General features: G+C 46.7%; 1 protein-coding gene across 2 annotated transcripts in view; it reads right to left on the bottom strand.

Moving 5' to 3' along the window:
- HIRA (histone cell cycle regulator) overlaps positions 1–6,888 on the bottom strand; it is a 55,588-nt gene extending 48,700 nt beyond the window's left edge. The window contains exons 1-9 of one of the 2 annotated variants that reach the window (XM_069756561.1): positions 6,605–6,888; positions 4,545–4,607; positions 3,380–3,490; positions 3,143–3,233; positions 1,351–1,445; positions 1,167–1,262; positions 903–1,063; positions 656–823; positions 204–317 (exon numbers count right to left, since the gene is read on the bottom strand). In XM_069756561.1, coding sequence (XP_069612662.1) covers positions 204–317; positions 656–823; positions 903–1,063; positions 1,167–1,262; positions 1,351–1,445; positions 3,143–3,233; positions 3,380–3,490; positions 4,545–4,607; positions 6,605–6,641 — 936 coding nt within the window. In that variant the 5' untranslated portion in view covers positions 6,642–6,888. Of the gene's footprint in view, positions 1–203; positions 318–655; positions 824–902; positions 1,064–1,166; positions 1,263–1,350; positions 1,446–3,142; positions 3,234–3,349; positions 3,491–4,544; positions 4,608–6,604 lie in introns of both variants that reach the window. The other variant, XM_069756569.1, reaches the window with a different exon arrangement.
- Positions 6,889–19,034: the final 12,146 nt, after the last annotated feature.

Raw genomic sequence — 19,034 nt, 5'->3', positions numbered from 1 at the left:
CCGATGTTTACCCTGGTTACCGGGGACCTCGGGATCGTTGGTCGCTGGAGAGCTGTCTGTGTGACAGCTCTCCAGCGACCAAACAGCGACGCTGCAGCGATCCGGATCGTTGTCGGTATCGCTGCAGCGTCGCTAAGTGTGACGGTACCTTAAACTGCAACTACACTAAATATTTCTGGAAACAAAAGGATAGATTGCCTCACCCACACAGACAGTGAGCGGTCCTTGCTCCCCACTGCACAGCAGCAGTACGGACAGCCAGCTTTGCTTGAGCTTCCATTTTTTTGTTTCTTCTTAAAGATTTTGGGATTAAATTTCTGTTTGAAGAAAATGCAACATTATTTCAAAGCTGTATCCTGGATTTAAAACACTTTATATTCATGTAAAAAAAAAAAAAAACAATATTCACACCAAGTAGGAATTATATTATTGTATTTGGCTGTTTGGAGACGCCAAAAGGTCAACGTCACAACAATACATTTAAAGAGAAAATGTTAGCAGCATCAAGATCTGGACACAAGGTGGTGAGACATTAGCTGAAATTGATATTTAAGCTCTAAAAATGACAACTGAGTTTGAGGATTTGATTCATATTGCATTGCAATGAGAAAAACAATCATGTTTCCTATAACTGAACACAAAAGAGGATTCCTACCACCACTGTGACAGCTTTTCGATGACCCACAAAGTCCATGTTCGTTTTCCAACCATCACGCTCAATAATCTGTGCTGTAGGACCAGAGTTGTTCATTGCATGAGCAGATACAAGGTAATGTCCATCAGGAGACCAACTAAGACGTAAGACATGGGTAGTTCCTCCACACTAGAGTAAAGTGTAAGACTGTGTTAAGCAAGAGTTTATCTACAATTTTGAGGTGCTGAGATCACTATGTAGCCGGTACCTCATCAAATGGTTTGGTGATACTAGTTTCTAGCTGCCAATCCATGGTTCTCCAGACTTTTAGGCTATGGTCATCAGCTTGAGAAGCTATATACTTTCCCACAGGATCCCATGTCAGTCCTTTAACAAGTCCCGAATGACCTCTCAATGTGGCTATAATCTCTGTAAGATTATGTCAAATATTCCCATTTTTCAAAACATTAAACTATCATAATTATTGATAAAATAATTATATTTTGAAGTCATATACATTTAGCCGACCTACCAGGAAATTTGAAGGCATTCCATATAACGATGGTGTTGTCAACACTGCAGGAAGCCAGCCATGCATCATGTGGAGACCATGCGACATCCATTACATCTGAAAGGTGTTGAAAGACAATACAAAATGTATCAAACACTATGCAGTTTACACAACAATACTAAAAGCAACGCACATTGTTACTTACCTCCTGAATGATTCCTGAGAATGGAGAGGCAACGCCACTGTTCTACATTTGCCAATTTGCTACTGGAGCCAAAGACAGTACTGGGTCCGATGTACCTGAGATACAGAACAACATTAAGGATAAGGCAGAAGATACAGTCTTGTAGATTGGAAACCATTGCACACATGGGCCTACGGAATGGTTTTCTAACTTATGTTATGGATTCCTGGTTATGTACAGAAAATCTTTTCATATGTACAGTTCCCTGGAGTTAAAGGTGTTGTCCAGCCTTAGGTTACAAGTCTGCAGCCTTGTGAATTCATTTCGAATGTGAGCATTCTCCGATGCCGGCGGTGAGAGGGGGCGGCCATGTGACTGCAAGTATGCAAATTGCAATAATTCCAACTAGTTTGTGTTCGGCCTCACACAATACTCTTGCATTGAGTGATGCTGCGAAAATCTAGTCGGCATGTGACCACATATATGCAAATCACATACTTACGGTCACACACCTGGCACTGGAAAATTCTCACAATGCACGCAATTTGATGTCTTCACAAGTCTGCAGTCACAGAGTGACTGCAGTCTTGTAGCCTAAGGCCGGATAACCTTTTTAAAATAAAACATTCCAACATTCAGGTTTTAATCCAAGAAATCCTTCATCTTTATAGAGGCTATTGGGAATTTTTCCAAATTATGGCAAGATGCATATTAATGCCACTGATGAAAATTCTCGATAATGTAATACTAGTAGTCAGAATTCTTATCTAGCAGGTAGTGGTTATGCAGGCTGGATGAGATGGGTGTATGCATAATGAGTGTGTAAATATTATATTTCAACATATATAAACTTTCAGTTCAATAAATATTTAAGAAAAATAAACAGTTAAATTCTCACTAAAATATTTGCTGTAGGAGATGGATCTTTAGTAATGTAGCTGTGAACCTATAGACCATTTAGACAACTTAACATGAACCTGTCCGCAGAATCCTGCCGTCATACTTAAAAGCAGCAACATGAAATACAGACAGGCTCACTATAAGGAATGCACAATGTTTTACTCTGGAATAAAGTAGAAAATGTTTCAGCGAAATGTGACGGGTGAAGAGCAGTTTCTGCCATCTGCATGTACGGAACAGACCCGTGAATTAAGTTGAAAATGCTTTAATTAGTCGCAACTTAGATTGTTTTTGTTATAAGTCCGCAAGTATGGAAGGTAGGTAACCGTTTCTGTAACTTCCTAGCTCGAGTACCTCTCCCTCCTCCGGCATCGCGAGACACGGCGTCAACAACAAGTGCCAAAGCGTGTAAGTATTTTGGTGCGGCTAACTGTAAGCTACAGAAGTTGTCTGCTTCTTGTACAACTTCTCATACCCCTTGCTTGGCCCCCATAAAATAATAAAGTTTATAATCATCTCCCGTGCTGGCGCCATTTCAGCAGTCTCTCTCTCAGGGCTTCGGTGCAGTTGTTGCGACACGTGAAAACGGCGCCCAATCAGCTCCTGTCGAAATGAACACAAAGAGGAAGTCAAAGATCAGCTGCCGTCCGGACTTCCTCTTCATGTTCAATTTGTCCGAAGGCGGGGACAGTGGGCGCCGGCGTCACATGTCACAACAGCCGGACGCAAGCCACGGGGATAGTGAGTGCAGACACCGCGGGAACAGCGCCAGCCCGGGAGGCGAGTATAGACTATTATTTTATGGGACCCAAACGTTTTGATCACAAACGGGTTGTCCTAGTAGTGGACAATCCCTATAACAACAAATTCAGTCCAAAAGAAGCCAAGACACAGTGTGGACAGTTGACCTCACCCAGATTTCTTCCACACCATGATGAGCTTGTCATCTCCTCCGGATGCTAAATAAGCTCCACTGTTGGACCATCGCACACAGTTCACACAGGCTGAAACAAAGAGTGTAGAGTTTTATTCAGTTCCGTAGTGACAACATGACAGGGACAGCAAGCTGGCTAATCTTCCATTCCTAAGTTCTTTCACATCACAAGAAATGTGAACCCACCAAGCAGTTATTTGCTATGTACTCTGGTACCTAAGTGGTTGTCCATCTGGCACAGCATCTTGGGGATACTTTCATTCTTCTCATCTTCTTCCTTAACAACAGGTGGCATATTCCATATGACAACTTTGCCAGAATCTTGCCCTGGGAAATAACATAATTAACAAACAACTGAGTGTAAATTACAATTATGCTAGACAGGCCACAAAACCAAGTAATAAACCAAACGTGTCCATGCGATGTTGTAGCGTAAAAATTTAGGAGCTGCAATTTGGCTACAGAAAAAAACAAAAACAAAACAACACCCCATTAACCAGCAAACAGGTTGCTCTAGGCAAAGCTACATGTGAGAAAACATCTAGAATTAGATTTGTTTGTGCATTTATTGGGTTGGAAAGCGGACAATCCTTAGACGTGATGTTGCAATGTGACACAGCAGACTCCATGCCACACAACCAGGGTCGCCGTTTGCTCCTGCCCCCAACATCCCACCAATACCACATAAGAAGGCTAAGGGCACATGATGGCTTTTAGACATTGGAGTACTACTGACTTCTTCCTGCAAAAGATGCTCCAGAAAACAGAGTGTTTTTCCTGAAACTTCTTTTTTTGTGTATTTTGCAGCAACTTTGCTGACGATGTAGTTTATTCATTAATTGTATGTATTAATCATGAGTGGCATCCAAATGCAAGCCGCCAGATCAATGCTCAGGTCACGTCTTTTAACTGCTTTGGAAGCCGGAAGTCGTTAAAACAGTCAACAGTCAATGGAGAACACAGAGAAATGATGTATCCAGTCTTCTCCGCACCTGTGCTGCGATTCCCTCAAGAATTGGATCACAGCAAATGATGCTCAGATCAAACTGTGACAGTCTGAGCCGACTGTCATTAGCATAATCGGCGCGATTCTCCGCAAGAGAGGATATACGAATGTGAGAGAGCCCTTAGACACTAATGATCGTTCGCACAATGGCCAATAATGGATGAAAATCAGATCTAGCTCACCACTGAACAGTGATCCATGTTTTGTCATGTCCACATCCCCCCAATAAAAAACTACCCTCTGAATGAGGCCCGAGCTGCATCTTACGTGCGTCCCAGCCATCAGCTACATTACAAGGTACGGCCACAACCGCACACCAGTCAGGCACATACATATAACAAGACCGGCACAATCCACCATGATCCCAAAACACACCTTGTCCTCCTGTTGCAAATTTTGTGCCATCGGGGTGTATGTCCACGGAAAATATTGGTTTTCCTAAAACGAGAGATAGTTTGGGTTTAATTCTCAGAGAAGCTAGGTAAGATATTAGGAAGGCATCAGTAAGGCACAATGTGTGTGACTGTGGCAGCGGAGCTCTGCCCCAGGGGGCCCCATGCCAGCTGTGCAGGTGACAGCAGAGCTCTGCCACAGGGGCCCCCATGCCAGCTGTGCAGGTGACAGCAGAGCTCTGCCCCAGGGGCCCCCATGCCAGCTGTGCAGGTGACAGCGGAGCTCTGCCCCAGGGGCCCCCATGCCAGCTGTGCAGGTGACAGCGGAGCTCTGCCCCAGGGGGCACCATGCCAGCTGTGCAGGTGACAGCAGAGCTCTGCCCCAGGGGCCCCCATGCCAGCTGTGCAGGTGACAGCAGGGCTCTGCCCCAGGGGCCCTCATGCCAGCTGTGCAGGTGACAGCGGAGCTCTGCCCCAGGGGCCCCCATGCCAGCTGTGCAGGTGACAGGAGCTCTGCCCCAGGGGGCACCATGCCAGCTGTGCAGGTGACAGCAGAGCTCTGCCCCAGGGGCCCCCATGCCAGCTGTGCAGGTGACATGAGCTCTGCCCCAGGGGGCCCCATGCCAGCTGTGCAGGTGACAGGAGCTCTGCCCCAGGGGGCCCCATGCCAGCTGTGCAGGTGACAGCAGAGCTCTGCCCCAGGGGCCCCCATGCCAGCTGTGCAGGTGACAGGAGCTCTGCCCCAGGGGGCCCCATGCCAGCTGTGCAGGTGACAGCAGAGCTCTGCCCCAGGGGCCCCCATGCCAGCTGTGCAGGTGACAGGAGCTCTGCCCCAGGGGGCCCCATGCCAGCTGTGCAGGTGACAGCAGAGCTCTGCCCCAGGGGCCCCCATGCCAGCTGTGCAGGTGACAGCAGGGCTCTGCCCCAGGGGCCCCCATGCCAGCTGTGCAGGTGACAGCGGAGCTCTGCCCCAGGGGCCCCCATGCCAGCTGTGCAGGTGACAGCAGAGCTCTGCCACAGGGGCCCCCATGCCAGCTGTGCAGGTGACAGCAGAGCTCTGCCCCAGGGGCCCCCATGCCAGCTGTGCAGGTGACAGCAGAGCTCTGCCACAGGGGCCCCCATGCCAGCTGTGCAGGTGACAGCAGAGCTCTGCCACAGGGGCCCCCATGCCAGCTGTGCAGGTGACAGCAGAGCTCTGCCCCAGGGGCCCCCATGCCAGCTGTGCAGGTGACAGCAGGGCTCTGCCCCAGGGGCCCCCATGCCAGCTGTGCAGGTGACAGCGGAGCTCTGCCCCAGGGGCCCCCATGCCAGCTGTGCAGGTGACAGCAGAGCTCTGCCACAGGGGCCCCCATGCCAGCTGTGCAGGTGACAGCAGAGCTCTGCCCCAGGGGCCCCCATGCCAGCTGTGCAGGTGACAGCAGAGCTCTGCCACAGGGGCCCCCATGCCAGCTGTGCAGGTGACAGCAGAGCTCTGCCACAGGGGCCCCCATGCCAGCTGTGCAGGTGACAGCAGAGCTCTGCCACAGGGGCCCCCATGCCAGCTGTGCAGGTGACAGCAGAGCTCTGCCACAGGGGCCCCCATGCCAGCTGTGCAGGTGACAGCAGAGCTCTGCCACAGGGGCCCCCATGCCAGCTGTGCAGGTGACAGCAGAGCTCTGCCACAGGGGCCCCCATGCCAGCTGTGCAGGTGACAGCAGAGCTCTGCCACAGGGGCCCCCATGCCAGCTGTGCAGGTGACAGCGGAGCTCTGCCACAGGGGCCCCCATGCCAGCTGTGCAGGTGACAGCGCAGACCCTGCCCCAGGGAGCAGCTCCTCTGCGGCTGGTGCGGAGCCTGGGGGGCGCTGGGCACACAGCTGCAGGACACTGCTCCTCCTGGCACCACCAGGGACCTCGCCCATAGCCGTCTATGGCAGTCACACATGCCCACAACACGCTCATCCCCATGCAAACTCATGACCGTTAAAAGTTGCGCAGAATTCGGCGACCTGTGCAACTTCTGTGGCCCCTGGGGGCCAGTCTCCCCCGCCTGCTCCTCCCTCACCATTGTGATTAACCCAGGTGGGTTTCAGAAGCTTCATCGTCCCGCTGTGCCCGGAGCAGGGTGTCAGCTCCGGCCGCCCATTGAGCACCGGAGCTTTCCCCTGTGCAGGCTTCTCGGAGCCGCCTGTCAGCGCCGCTCCATCCCGCTCCGGCACCCGCACCAAGACCGGAAGCCCGCGGGAAGTAAGGTTTAAAAATGTCCTACTGGAAACATAGACCTGGAAGCAGGCGTTCCTCGCTGCTCACAACAGTGTAGAGGAGGGAGGGACGCACGCCTGGTGTGACACGCGACGACACTGGTGGCATTCAGAGCCCCCCGGGAGCCTGCTCACACCTCAGCCTGTGAGGAGGGTCTTTGTGGCGGGCTAGGGGGCAGCTGCTACTGCCAGCAGTGACTGCTGTAGCAGGAGCTGCCTCCATCACACACGTGTGGCATGGCTGTGTGACAGTAGCACGGGGCAGACATTTTCTGGACTTCTTGTCATTAATGTGGAGATACTCAGTGTTCAGTCACTCCCCAGCCCAAAATGGCTGCACATAGGCACCAAATGAACCTGTGCAGTAAATAGCTTGTCCCTTCCAGGCGAGCTTCATCCAATAAGCAGGGGTGTGAGGGCCACATTGTCAGACTGGACCCCAAAATATTATGAGGTCTTCCGTCTGGAGCGTACGGAGGCGCAAAACCAAGGCGCCATGTTCCCACACTGGAAGCAATGACTTCTTGCGCTGCGTTGTGACCTCATATGACTGCAACAGAAGAGCCATGATTGTGTTGGATTTTCTCGTCACCATTGGCTACCATTTATCTGTAACGTTGTGTTATTTATGGTAAAATAGTCGCACGACGCTGGTCGCACAAATGGTTTTGGTCACAGGACACATGTCGCTCTTTTATGGTATGCGAATCCGCAGCAGTTTTCTATGCGGTGTACATTACCATGTAAACCTATGGAAAACCAAATCCGCAGTGCACATGCGGAAAATTCCACGCAGAAGCGCAGCGGTTTATTTTCCGCAGCATTTCAATTCTTTGTGCAGAATCTGCAGTGTTTTACACCTATTCCATTATAGGAATCCACAGGTGTAAAAACGCAGACGAAATCCGAACAAAACCCACAGGTAAAACGCAGGTCATTTTACCTGCGGATTCTGCAAAATCCGCTTGGAAAAATCCACAATGGAATCTGCAATGTGTGCACATAGCCTTAATGGAAATGAGTGGATATTTTAGAATAGGCAGTTTTGTAGGTTTTTAAATTATCATAATAATGACTTTCCACTGTAAAAGCCCAAAACCATAATGGTTGTGCATGCTGTCGTTGGCGTATAAGCTGAGAACGCTCCCAACCAGAGTTGGTGCAGATCGATTTGTCAAGTCCATCGGGCAGTAATCTGTGGTTGCCGGACAGGACCCCCGAGAATCGGCTCTGATCTGATGGCATCCGCTGCTCCTCTTGATGAGCCGTCCTGGCGCGATGTCAAGGTTTCGGTGCACTAGAATGCAGTCAAGCTTGCGGTGCGCCAGGATGGCTAATCAAAACAAGATGCGGTTACTCAGGGCACATGTCCAGCAGATAAGCAATATGGTAGCTGGACTGGGTCCTGCAAATGGATTTGCACCAACTCCACTCCCAATAATGACAATCACATGCATTGAGCTCCATACACCTAACAGACCTAGGGTCCCCTCTTGGTCTCCATTGTGTCAGTGAACATATATGATATGTTTAATCTGGTTTTTACTGAAAAGATTTTCAGAACAATCAAGTGACACAGGATTCAGTAACATAACGATTACTGAGTACAAAAAGAAATCTCATTTACAACTGTATATCAAGTGAACACATATCGTTACTTATTAAAAGGGTTGTTCACTACTTGGACAGCTCCTTCTTAAATGTTGTAGTCCCGAGTAACCTCACCTCCCGCACCAGTGCCGTTCCAGAAATGGAATAATATTGTTATGTCACATGAGCGCCGCAGCCAATCAGCAGTGGCTAAAGGGCCGCTACACTCACAAGTCCCCCGCGAGCATCATCCGAGGGACGTAAGAGTGAAGCAGTGCATTAGCAACCACTGACTGTTATGTCACAAGAGCACCGGAAAACCTGGTGCCGACATCACTGGAACAGTGCCAGTGTGTGAGGTGAGTAAAAGTTCGTTTTTGGTTTTACCCGGGGAACTACAGCGTTTAATAAGCAGTTTCCAGTAGTAGATAACCCCTTTAAATGCTCTTTTGTGTAAGGCAGTCCCACTGGGTCAACTTGCCATGATCGGCCTCTGGATGTAAGTAAAAATAAGAAAGTATAAAATGTTTTAATTAAAATCTTGTACATTTTAATAATGCTAGACATTTAATACACATTCTAATCATGAGGATGGCACGGACAGGCTGAGTGAAGTATTGTCAGAATATGTGAAGCTGAATACAGCTGTAAAATGTTTGTAGCGTTGATTGTTGTAGGAGCAGCAGGGATCAATGCCTCCTAAATGAAGAAGGTATTTGTTGCATATGCACACCATACTTCCTGTCTGAGGAGTGGAAAGAAGCCATATCTACTTGCAGCTTATATTACATGATTCACACATATATATTCTGAACTGACGTGCACAATGTCACTTATGTAAATGATCATTTTTGTTACAAGGAAATGCAAAGCAGAACTTATGTTTTATTCTTCTATTTAAAGGGAACTTGTCAGGTGAAAAACACACTATTAACCTGCAGATATGAGGTTACTCTGCAGGTTAATAGCGTTCTGAATCTGCCTGGCATCTGCACTTAGAGCCCCGGGATTTATTCCTCCCAGCAGCGTTCGCGTTTCTGTCACGGGGATGGCACCAGCGCGGGATCAGTCACCGCTCTGAGTATAGAGAGTGACAGCTGTAACTGCACCCATGGCACTGACTGATAGCCAGCCCTAATGCTAAGGTGCTGTCAGTCAGTGCCGGGGTCGCGGTTACAGCTGCTACTCTCTATACTCAGCGGTGACAAATCCTGCGCAGGCGCCACCCCCATGACTGAAACCTGAACATTGCCGGGAGGAGGGGCGCCAGGCAGTTTCAGAACGCTATTAACATGCAGATTAACCCAATATCTGCAGGTTAATAGATTTTCATTTTGTATATTGAAGAACTGTATTTTTACAAGGTCAAATATACTAACACCCAAATTACAAAACCAAAGATTGACCAGCACGTCCTAACAGAATGAAGCAAGTGTGAACAGGTAAGCTGCTATGACCGCATAATATGCAAACTATAGAATACAGCAGCACTCTGTATACACTAATATATACGGTATGTAAAGATTGAATATGTGAAATTTAAACTACGTTACTGGTATAAGGAATATACTTACAAAACTAAGGTTCTTAGCACACAAATTGGCCAATTTGTGTGTGCCCATCAGCCACAAGGAGGCAACCTTTCTCTGATGGGACTCTAACCTAATATTTACCAAACTTAATGGGAATCTGTCAGCAGGTTTTTGCTATGCAGAGACCAGCATGATATAGACGAGGCAGATGCCATGATTCCATCAATGTGTCACTTACTAGGCTGCTTGGGTTTTAAAAGCAGGAGATTGTCACTAGTGGACTAGTTGCTTTGTGCCATGTAGTCCTCCTGCTCTGTGTAAATCCACTCCCAACAATGATTATCAGCTTATTGTCAATATACAATGTACACAGAAAGCTGCTATTCACTGGTATGAGCGGGTTACGTAGGGCTCAAAATTCAGAGCTCTGCTATATCTGCAGCAGAGGAACCGTTCTGTCACAACTTCTGCACCCAGTAAAGTAAGTGATTCATTGCTGGAATCATGGTCTCTGTCCCTACATTATGCTGCTGTCAGATTATATAGCAAACCTCTGACAGATTGCCTTTCAAGTCTACAAATTACCCATCAGAGAAATTCGCCTTGTCATGGCTGGTGGGCAAACACAAATGGGCCCAATGTTTGTGCTATGTACTTTCATTTTATATGTGCAGTGGGGGATCCCTTGCTGATTTTGTAATTTTCCCCACTGACAAAGACATAAACAGTAAAGGTAGGTTATTTTTAACAATTGAGAGATAGAATATAAAAAGTATTTGATCCCTCAAACAAGACTTAATACTTGGTGGCAAAACCTTGTTGGCAAGCATAGCAGACTTTTTTTTGTAGTTGATGGTGAGGTTTGCCCACTCCTATTTGCAGATCATCTCTAAATCATTAAGATTTTGAGGCTGTCACTTAGCAACTTGGAGCTTCAACTCCCTCCATAAGTTTTCCAAGGATTAAGGTCTGGAGGCTGGCTAGGTGTCATGGACGTGGCTTATGGAACCACTGTGCCTAGGACCGCGGAGAGCCAGGAGGGGAGTGACTAAGGCTAGTTTCACACTAGCGTTCGGTAGGGCTGCGAAGGAAAGCCTTCTTCCTCCGTGAAGCCTCACCCACTGCCATGCCTCTTCCTTCAGCTCCGCCTATGTCTGCATGCGCCCTTCGCACCCTATCTTTAACATTGGGTACGCAGGCCGTGCTGATGTATGCGGATGCCTCCTCATGTGTCATTTTGAAGCTGCGCCGACCGCAACAAAATCCAAACATGTTGCATTTGACGCAGGTCAGCGCAGCGTCAAGACGACGCATGGCCTGTGTACCCAATGTTAAAGATACGGTACGCAGGACGCATGCAGACGTAGGCGGAGCTGACGGAAGAGGCACGGCAGTGGGGGAGCTTAAAGGAGAAACTACGCAGCCCTCCGCAAAACCCTCATCCGCAAATGTGAAACCAGCCTAAGCGAACACCGGACTGTTCACTAGAGCCTCTGATGGTGAGGTTAGGCTTGGCTCTCGATGAACGCCAGGTGCCACTCCTGGACAGACCAATGGATGCTCGGTAGCTGGACCCAGAAAAACAGACTGGATGGTGCAGCAGGCAGGATCTGCACCAGAGTGCAGCAGGCAGGATCTGCACCAGAGTGCAGCAGGCAGGATCTGCACCAGAGTGCAGCAGGCAGGATCTGCACCAGAGTGCAGCAGGCAGGATCTGCACCAGTGTGCAGCAGGCAGAGTGCATGTCAGAGTGCAGCAGAAAATGAAAATGAATTCCAGCTCAACGAGGCAGTGAAAAGTAAAAACTTGGTACTTTATTCACTTCATATAGGAAGCAGAGGATAAAACATCAGCACAATGAAGATAAAAAACACACTATCTACGCGTTTCAGGTGACAAGGCACCCTTAGTCATGATATCATGAGATCTCGTTGATCCAGTTCAGCACCTCGAAAGCCCCGATAAAATGAGGACCCAACTTGTAAGAGGGAACCCTCAATCGGACATACCTGGACGAGAGCCATACCTTGTCGCCAGGGCGGAAGCACTGAGGGTCCAGACACCTCTTGTCTGTATGTCTCTTCATACGGGTGGAGGATGCTTCTAACGTGGCTTTGTTGTCCTCCCACAACTTTACAAAATCCTTGGAGAGAACATCTGCCACAGGAACATCAGAAGGAACCGTCACCGTGAGGGGAACCTCAGATAAATAGCAAAAAGGGCAGGAGATGCTTACCTGCCTAGGCCTCCAAACAAATGCACTATCAGGATGCAGTGGACCCATATGGTTAAGATGGCAACACAGGTGCAGAAATAACGATGAAGCAGCCACTCACAACCTACCAAATTAATAGCGCTGGGCAGCCCGCCTCAGCTAATAGAAGGGCGTCACGAATAGGCTGTTAACCTGGATGCTGTGCATTCCCATTGTGTGAACAGCGCCACATACAAGTCTCTAATGTGCAGTCATATGCCAAGCAGCCACCCCCTCCATTAATTTGGTAGGTTGTGAGTGGCTGCTTCATAGGTATTTCTGCACCTGTGTTGCCATCTTAACCATATGGGTCCACTGCATCCTGATAGTGCATTTGTTTGGAGGCCTAGGCAGGTAAGCATCTCCTGCCCTTTTTGCTATTTTTCTGAATTTTTGGAGGATCTTTGAATCCTGTTTTTGTGCTAGCATTGGGAACCTCAGGTTGCCATCCGAACACAATGTAGAAAGGAGACTCTCCCAAGGCTTCACCAACGTTATAGTTGTACTAGAACTCAGCCCAGGGAAGTAATTTCACCCAATCATTGTGGTGCCCAGGACCTGGTTGACACGCTCCACTTGCCCATTGGACTGAGGGTGATAGGATGAAGAGAAGTCCAAGAAGATATCCAGATGTTTACAGAGACTTCGCCAGAATCTGGAAGTGAACTGCGAACCTCGATCGGACTAGGAAATCCGTGCAGGCGGAAAATATGTTTGATTAAGCTGTCAGCCAGTTCAGGAGCAGACGGAAGAACAGACAACGGGATAAAATGCGCCATTTTGGAGAAGTGATCCACGATTACCCTGATGACGGTGCAATCCTCGGATATTGGCAAATCTGTAATGAAGTCCATTGGTATGTACTGCCATGGACCATACTGCACGGGTAAAGGCAGGAGAGAACCGGTAGGAAGTCGTCTGGGAACCATATTGCGGGCACAAATCGGATAGGCAGCCACGTAAGCATAGATCTCCCTCCTCATGGAGTGAGGAGTGGAGATAAATCAATTGTAGTATCTTCCTTTGTCCAGCGTGACCAGCCACTTTGGACGAGTGACCCCTCAGATTCGGCCACAAGGGTTTTTCTGGGGGAATTTGCAACAGGCTGACGGGAGCGACAGTAACCATCTTGGACGGTTCGATGATAAACTGAAGATCCTCCTCTTGATCCCCAGACACAAATGAGCGAGAGAGATCATCGGCTCTGACATTCTTGTCACCAGATCTGAAATGTAATAAAAAGTTAAAGCGGGCAAAAAACAAAGACCATCTGGCTTGGCGTGAATTAAGTCTCTGGGCGGACTGAAGGTACGCCAGGTTCTTATGGTCCATGTAGATGACCACAGGGTAGACTGCGCCCTCCAGGAGGTATCGCCACTCCTCCAAAGCCATCTTAATGGCGAGTAACTCTCAGTCACCAATGGAGTAGTTACGCTCTGGAGCGGAGGTAGCCTTAGAGAGGAAACCGCAGGACACGCGGCCACCCAAGGAAGATTTCTGAGTTAGCACAGCTCCAGCCCCTAACGAGGATACGTCCACCTCTAGGAAGAACTGCATCTCTGATCAGTCTTCTCCTTGTTTGAGATGAAAGTTTAGAGGGACGACGGGTCTTAGTAGATTTGCAGTGGTATGATACTCCTTCCATTTCAATATGATCGCTTGCACAGTGCTCTTTGGGATGTTTAACGTTTTGGAAATCATTTTGTATCCAAATCTGGCTTTAAACTTCTCCACAACAGTATCACGGACCTGCCTGTTGTGTTCCTTGGTCTTTATGATGCTCTCTGTGCTTCAAACAGAACCCTGAGACTATCACAGAGCAGGTGCATTTATACGGAGACTTGATACCACACAGGTGGATTATATTTATCATCATTAGGCATTTAGGACAACATTGGATCATTCAGAGATCCTCAATGAACTTCTGGAGTGAGTTTGCTGCACTAAAAGTAAAGGGGCCGAATAATATTGCACGCCCCACTTTTCAGTTTTTGAATTTCCCAGAAAATTTAAAATAACCAATAAATTTCGATCAACTTCATAATTGTGTTCCACTTGTTGTTGATTCTTCACTAAATATTTACATTTGGTATCTTTATGTTTGAAGCATGATATGTGGGAAAAGGTTGAAAAGTTCCAGGGAGCCGAATACTTTTGCAAGGCACTGTATGCTTTCTGATATGAATAGAGATAACTGGACACATGCAGGATCTATGTATAATGCTCTTCATTAGAAAAGTCAGGAAACAAATTCCTTCTATGGGTGTCTATCGGTTGTGACATATTGTATGGATTCAGAAAAAAACATGCACTTCCCTTTATCAAATCTGCTGATCTAAAAAATGTAGCATACTGGGATGTTTTTGTGCTTTATAATAATCCAAAAAAATAAGCAGCAAGGCAACACTCGTGAAATAGAAAAAGGGGGAAAGTCAGCTCACCCATTTGGAGACCATTATCATTAGTGCCGCATGGACGTTTGCTCAGGAGGAGCAATCCAGCGAAGTGATTTTCAATAAAATGTAAACTTTTATTAATAGCAAAGCATAAAATGGATAATTCAATGACACAACTGCGCCAGGGAGTTATAGGCAAATGCATTTCGGATTGAGATCTTTATTTATTGCTTGCTGAAAATGCACATACTATGGCGTCTTATGTCACATCCTGTCAGGCACATCTAGATTCTCCAATTGTATACATACTAAAATCCAACTAGAAAGTTATGTGAAAAAAAACAAACCTTAAAAAACATACTAAGCAATGATAGAGATAGCAAATTCACTTATAATGATTTATTAAATTGTGTTTTATATTCATACTTCTAGGAGATCTGGTGTTCTGTTTATCGATCCACCAGGATTCACGATTTACTAGTTTCCTGTGATGATCCCCACTTCTATAAGGTTTTTTAACCTGTTCTATTCCTAAGATGCTGCAGTAAGAGGTATCTCCTCCAAGTTTTATGCTGAAGTCTTTAGAGTCCACTGAACATTTGTTGGTTCATTTATTAGATGCGTCTGACAAATGACGTCTGATGCGGATTTTTAGAGCATTGATTATGCATTCCACGTACTGTATGTCACACAGTTTGCAGGTAATTCAACCGCTGGCAAAAATTATAGAATCAACGGCCTTGGAGGATGTTCATTCACTTGTTTAATTTTGTAGAGAAAAAGCAGATCACAGACATGGCACAAAACTAAAGTCATTTCAAATGGCAACTTTCTGGATTTAAGAAACACTAAAAGAAATGAAGAACAAAAAATGTGGTAGACAATAATGGTTACTTTTTTTTAACCAAGCATAGAGGAAAAATTATGGAGTCACTCAAATCTGAGGAAAAAATTATGGAATCACCCTGTAAATTTTCATAACCAAAACTAACACCTGCATCAAATTAGATCTGCTCGTTAGTCTGCATCTAAAAAGGAGTGATCACACCTTGGAGAGCTGTTGCACCAAGTGGACTGACATGAATCATGGCTCCAACACGAGAGATGTCAGTTGGAACAAAGGAGATGATTATCAAACTCTTAAAAGAAGGTAAATCATCACGCAATGTTGCAAATGATGTTGGTTGTTCACAGTCCGCTGTGTCTAAAATCTGGACCAAATACAAACAACATGGGAAGGTTGTTAAAGGCAAACATACTGGTAGACCAAGAAAGACATCAAAGCGTCAAGACCAGAAACTTCAAGCAATATGTCTCCAAAACAGGAAATGCACAACAAAACAAATGAGGAACGAATGGGTGGAAACTGGAGTCAACGTCTGTGACTGAACTGTAAGAAACCGCCTGAAGGAAATGGGATTTACATACAGAAAAGCTAAACGAAAGCCATCAGTAACACCTAAACAGGAAAAAACAAGGTTACAATGGGCTAAGGAAAAGCAATCGTGGACTGTGGATTACTGGATGAAAGTCATATTCAGTGATGAATCGCGAATCTTCATTGGGCAAGATGATGATGCTGGTGCCATTCAAATGAGATTTATAAAGATGACTGCCTGAAGAGAACATGCAAATTTCCACAATCATCTACTATATAATTGTCTAAGGGTCACTTCCGTCTGTCTGTCCCGGAAATCCCGTGTCGCTGACCAATCATCGATGGGCACAATCCGGCCGAGAATTAGTCCCTCCCTACTCCCCAGCCGTCAGTGCCCGCTCCATACTCCCCTCCAGTCACACAGGGTTAATGGCAGCGTTAGTGGACCGCGTTATGCCGCGGTGTAACGCACTCCATTAATGCTGCTATTAACCCTGTGTGACCAATTTTTACTATTGATGCTGCCTAGGCAGCATCAATAGTAAAAAAATCTAATGTTAAAAATAATAAAAAAATAAAAAATCATTATACACTCACCTTTCGTGGGCCCCCGGATCCAGCCAAGGCCTTTCCCGCGCCTCGCAACGCTTCGGTGACCGGTCCATGCATTGCAGTCTCGCGAGATGATGACGTAGTGGTCTCGCAAGACCGCTATGTCATCAACTCGCAAGACCGCAATGCACACTTGGGACCGGAGCATCGCGAGGAGCATCGGTAAACGCCTCGGCTGGATCTGGGGGGCCGACGGAGAGTCAGTATAAAACTATTTTTTATTTTACTTCTTTTTTTAACAGGGATATGGTGCCCACATTGCTATATACTGCGTGGGCTGTGTTATATACTACATCTCTGTGCTATATACTATATGGGCTGTGCTATATACTACGTGGCTGTGGTATATATTACGTGGCGGGGCAATATACTACATTGCTGTGCTCTGTACTACGTGACCTGTGTTATATACTGCATTGTTGTGAATTCTGCTTTTGGGCTCCCTCCGGTGGTTGTAGGTGGTAATGCAGTTGTCCCTGGGTTGCAGTCCTGGTCAGGTATATCTGCTGATTGCAGTTCTGACTGGGGTATTTAGGTGTGCAGGATTCATTAGTCCTTGCCAGTTGTCCATGGTTGTTGGGAGGTGTTGGACCTCTGTCTGGTTCCTCCTGCCTTGCTGCCAAATCAACAAAGATAAGTGTCTGGTTTTGTTTCTGTGGCACACATGCTGTGTGCTTGATAATTCAGTGCTATTCATTTGTTTTTTCTTGTCCAGCTTAGATTGTGTCAGTATTTTCTCAGTCTTGTTGGAGTCTCAGGAGTTGCAGATATACGTTCCACGTCTTTAGTTAGATGGTGGAGGAATTTTTTGTATTATCTGCTGTGGATATTTTTGGAAGGGTTTTAATACTGACCGCTTAGTATTCTGTCCTATCCTTTCCTATTTAGCTAGAGTGGCCTCTTTTGCTAAATCCTGTCTTCTGCCTGCGTGTGTCTTTCCTCTCCTACTCACAGTCAATATTCGTGGGGGGCTGCCTATCCTTTGGGGTTCTGCTCTGAGGCAAGGTAGAATTCCTATTTCCATCTATAGGGGTATTTAGTCCTCCGGCTGTGTCGAGGTGTCTAGGGTTTGTTAGGCACACCCCACGGCTACTTCTAGTAGCGGTGTTAGTTCAGGATTTGCGGCCAGTACAGTTACCACCTACTCCAGAGAAAGTTTCATGCGGCTTCAAGGTCACCAGATCATAACAGCAGATAATACAAAAAATTCCACCATCTAACTAAAGACGTGGAACGTATATCTGCAACTCCTGAGAATCCAACAAGACTGAGAAAATACTGACACAATCTAAGCTGGACAAGAAAAAACAAATGAATAGCACTGAATTATCAAGCACACAGCATGTGTGCCACAGAAACAAAACCAGACACTTAGCTTTGCTGATTTGGCAGCAAGGCAGGAGGAACCAGACAGAGGTCCAACACCTCCCAACAACCATGGACAACTGGCAAGGACTAATGAATCCTGCACACCTAAATACCCCAGTCAGAACTGCAATCAGATACACCTGACCAGGACTGCAACCCAGGGACAACTGCATTACCACCTACAACCACCGGAGGGAGCCCAAAAGCAGAATTCACAACACTGCATGGGCAGTGTTATATACTACGTCTCTGTGATATATACTAAGTGGCTGTGCAATATATTACATGGCTGTGAAATACTACGTGGCTGGGCAATATACTACGTGTCTGTGCTATATACTATGTGCCTGTGCTATATACTACGTGTCTGTGCTATATACTACGTGGCTGGGCAATATACTACGTGGCTGGGCAATATACTACGTGGCTGGGCAATATGCTACGTGGCTGGGCAATATACTATGTGTCTGTGCTATATACTACGTGTCTGTGCTATATACTAAGTGGCTGGGCAATATACTATGTGGCTGGGCAATATGCTACGTGTCTGTGCTATATACTACGTGTCTGTGCTATATACTACGTGTCTGTGCAATATACTACGTTGCTGGGCAATATACTACGTGTCTGCAATATACTACGTGTCTGGGCAATATACTACGTGGCTGGGCAATATACTACTCAGGAAGGTGCTCAGGAAGGATATAATGGAACTAGAGAGAGTACAAAGGAGGGCAACAAAATTAATAAAGGGGATGGGAGAACTACAATACCCAGATAGATTAGCGAAATTAGGATTATTTAGTCTAGAAAAAAGACGACTGAGGGGCGATCTAATAACCATGTATAAGTATATAAGGGGACAATACAAATATCTCACTGAGGATCTGTTTATACCAAGGAAGGTGACGGGCACAAGGGGGCATTCTTTGCGTCTGGAGGAGAGAAGGTTTTTCCACCAACATAGAAGAGGATTCTTTACTGTTAGGGCAGTGAGAATCTGGAATTGCTTGCCTGAGGAGGTGGTGATGGCGAACTCAGTCGAGGGGTTCAAGAGAGGCCTGGATGTCTTCCTGGAGCAGAACAATATTGTATCATACAATT

This window comes from Ranitomeya imitator, chromosome 1, assembly GCF_032444005.1.
Source record: "Ranitomeya imitator isolate aRanImi1 chromosome 1, aRanImi1.pri, whole genome shotgun sequence".
Taxonomy (NCBI): Eukaryota; Metazoa; Chordata; class Amphibia; order Anura; family Dendrobatidae; genus Ranitomeya; species Ranitomeya imitator.
The sequence above is the reverse complement of the archived record's forward strand: the minus strand, read 5'-3'. Positions and strand labels throughout refer to the sequence as shown.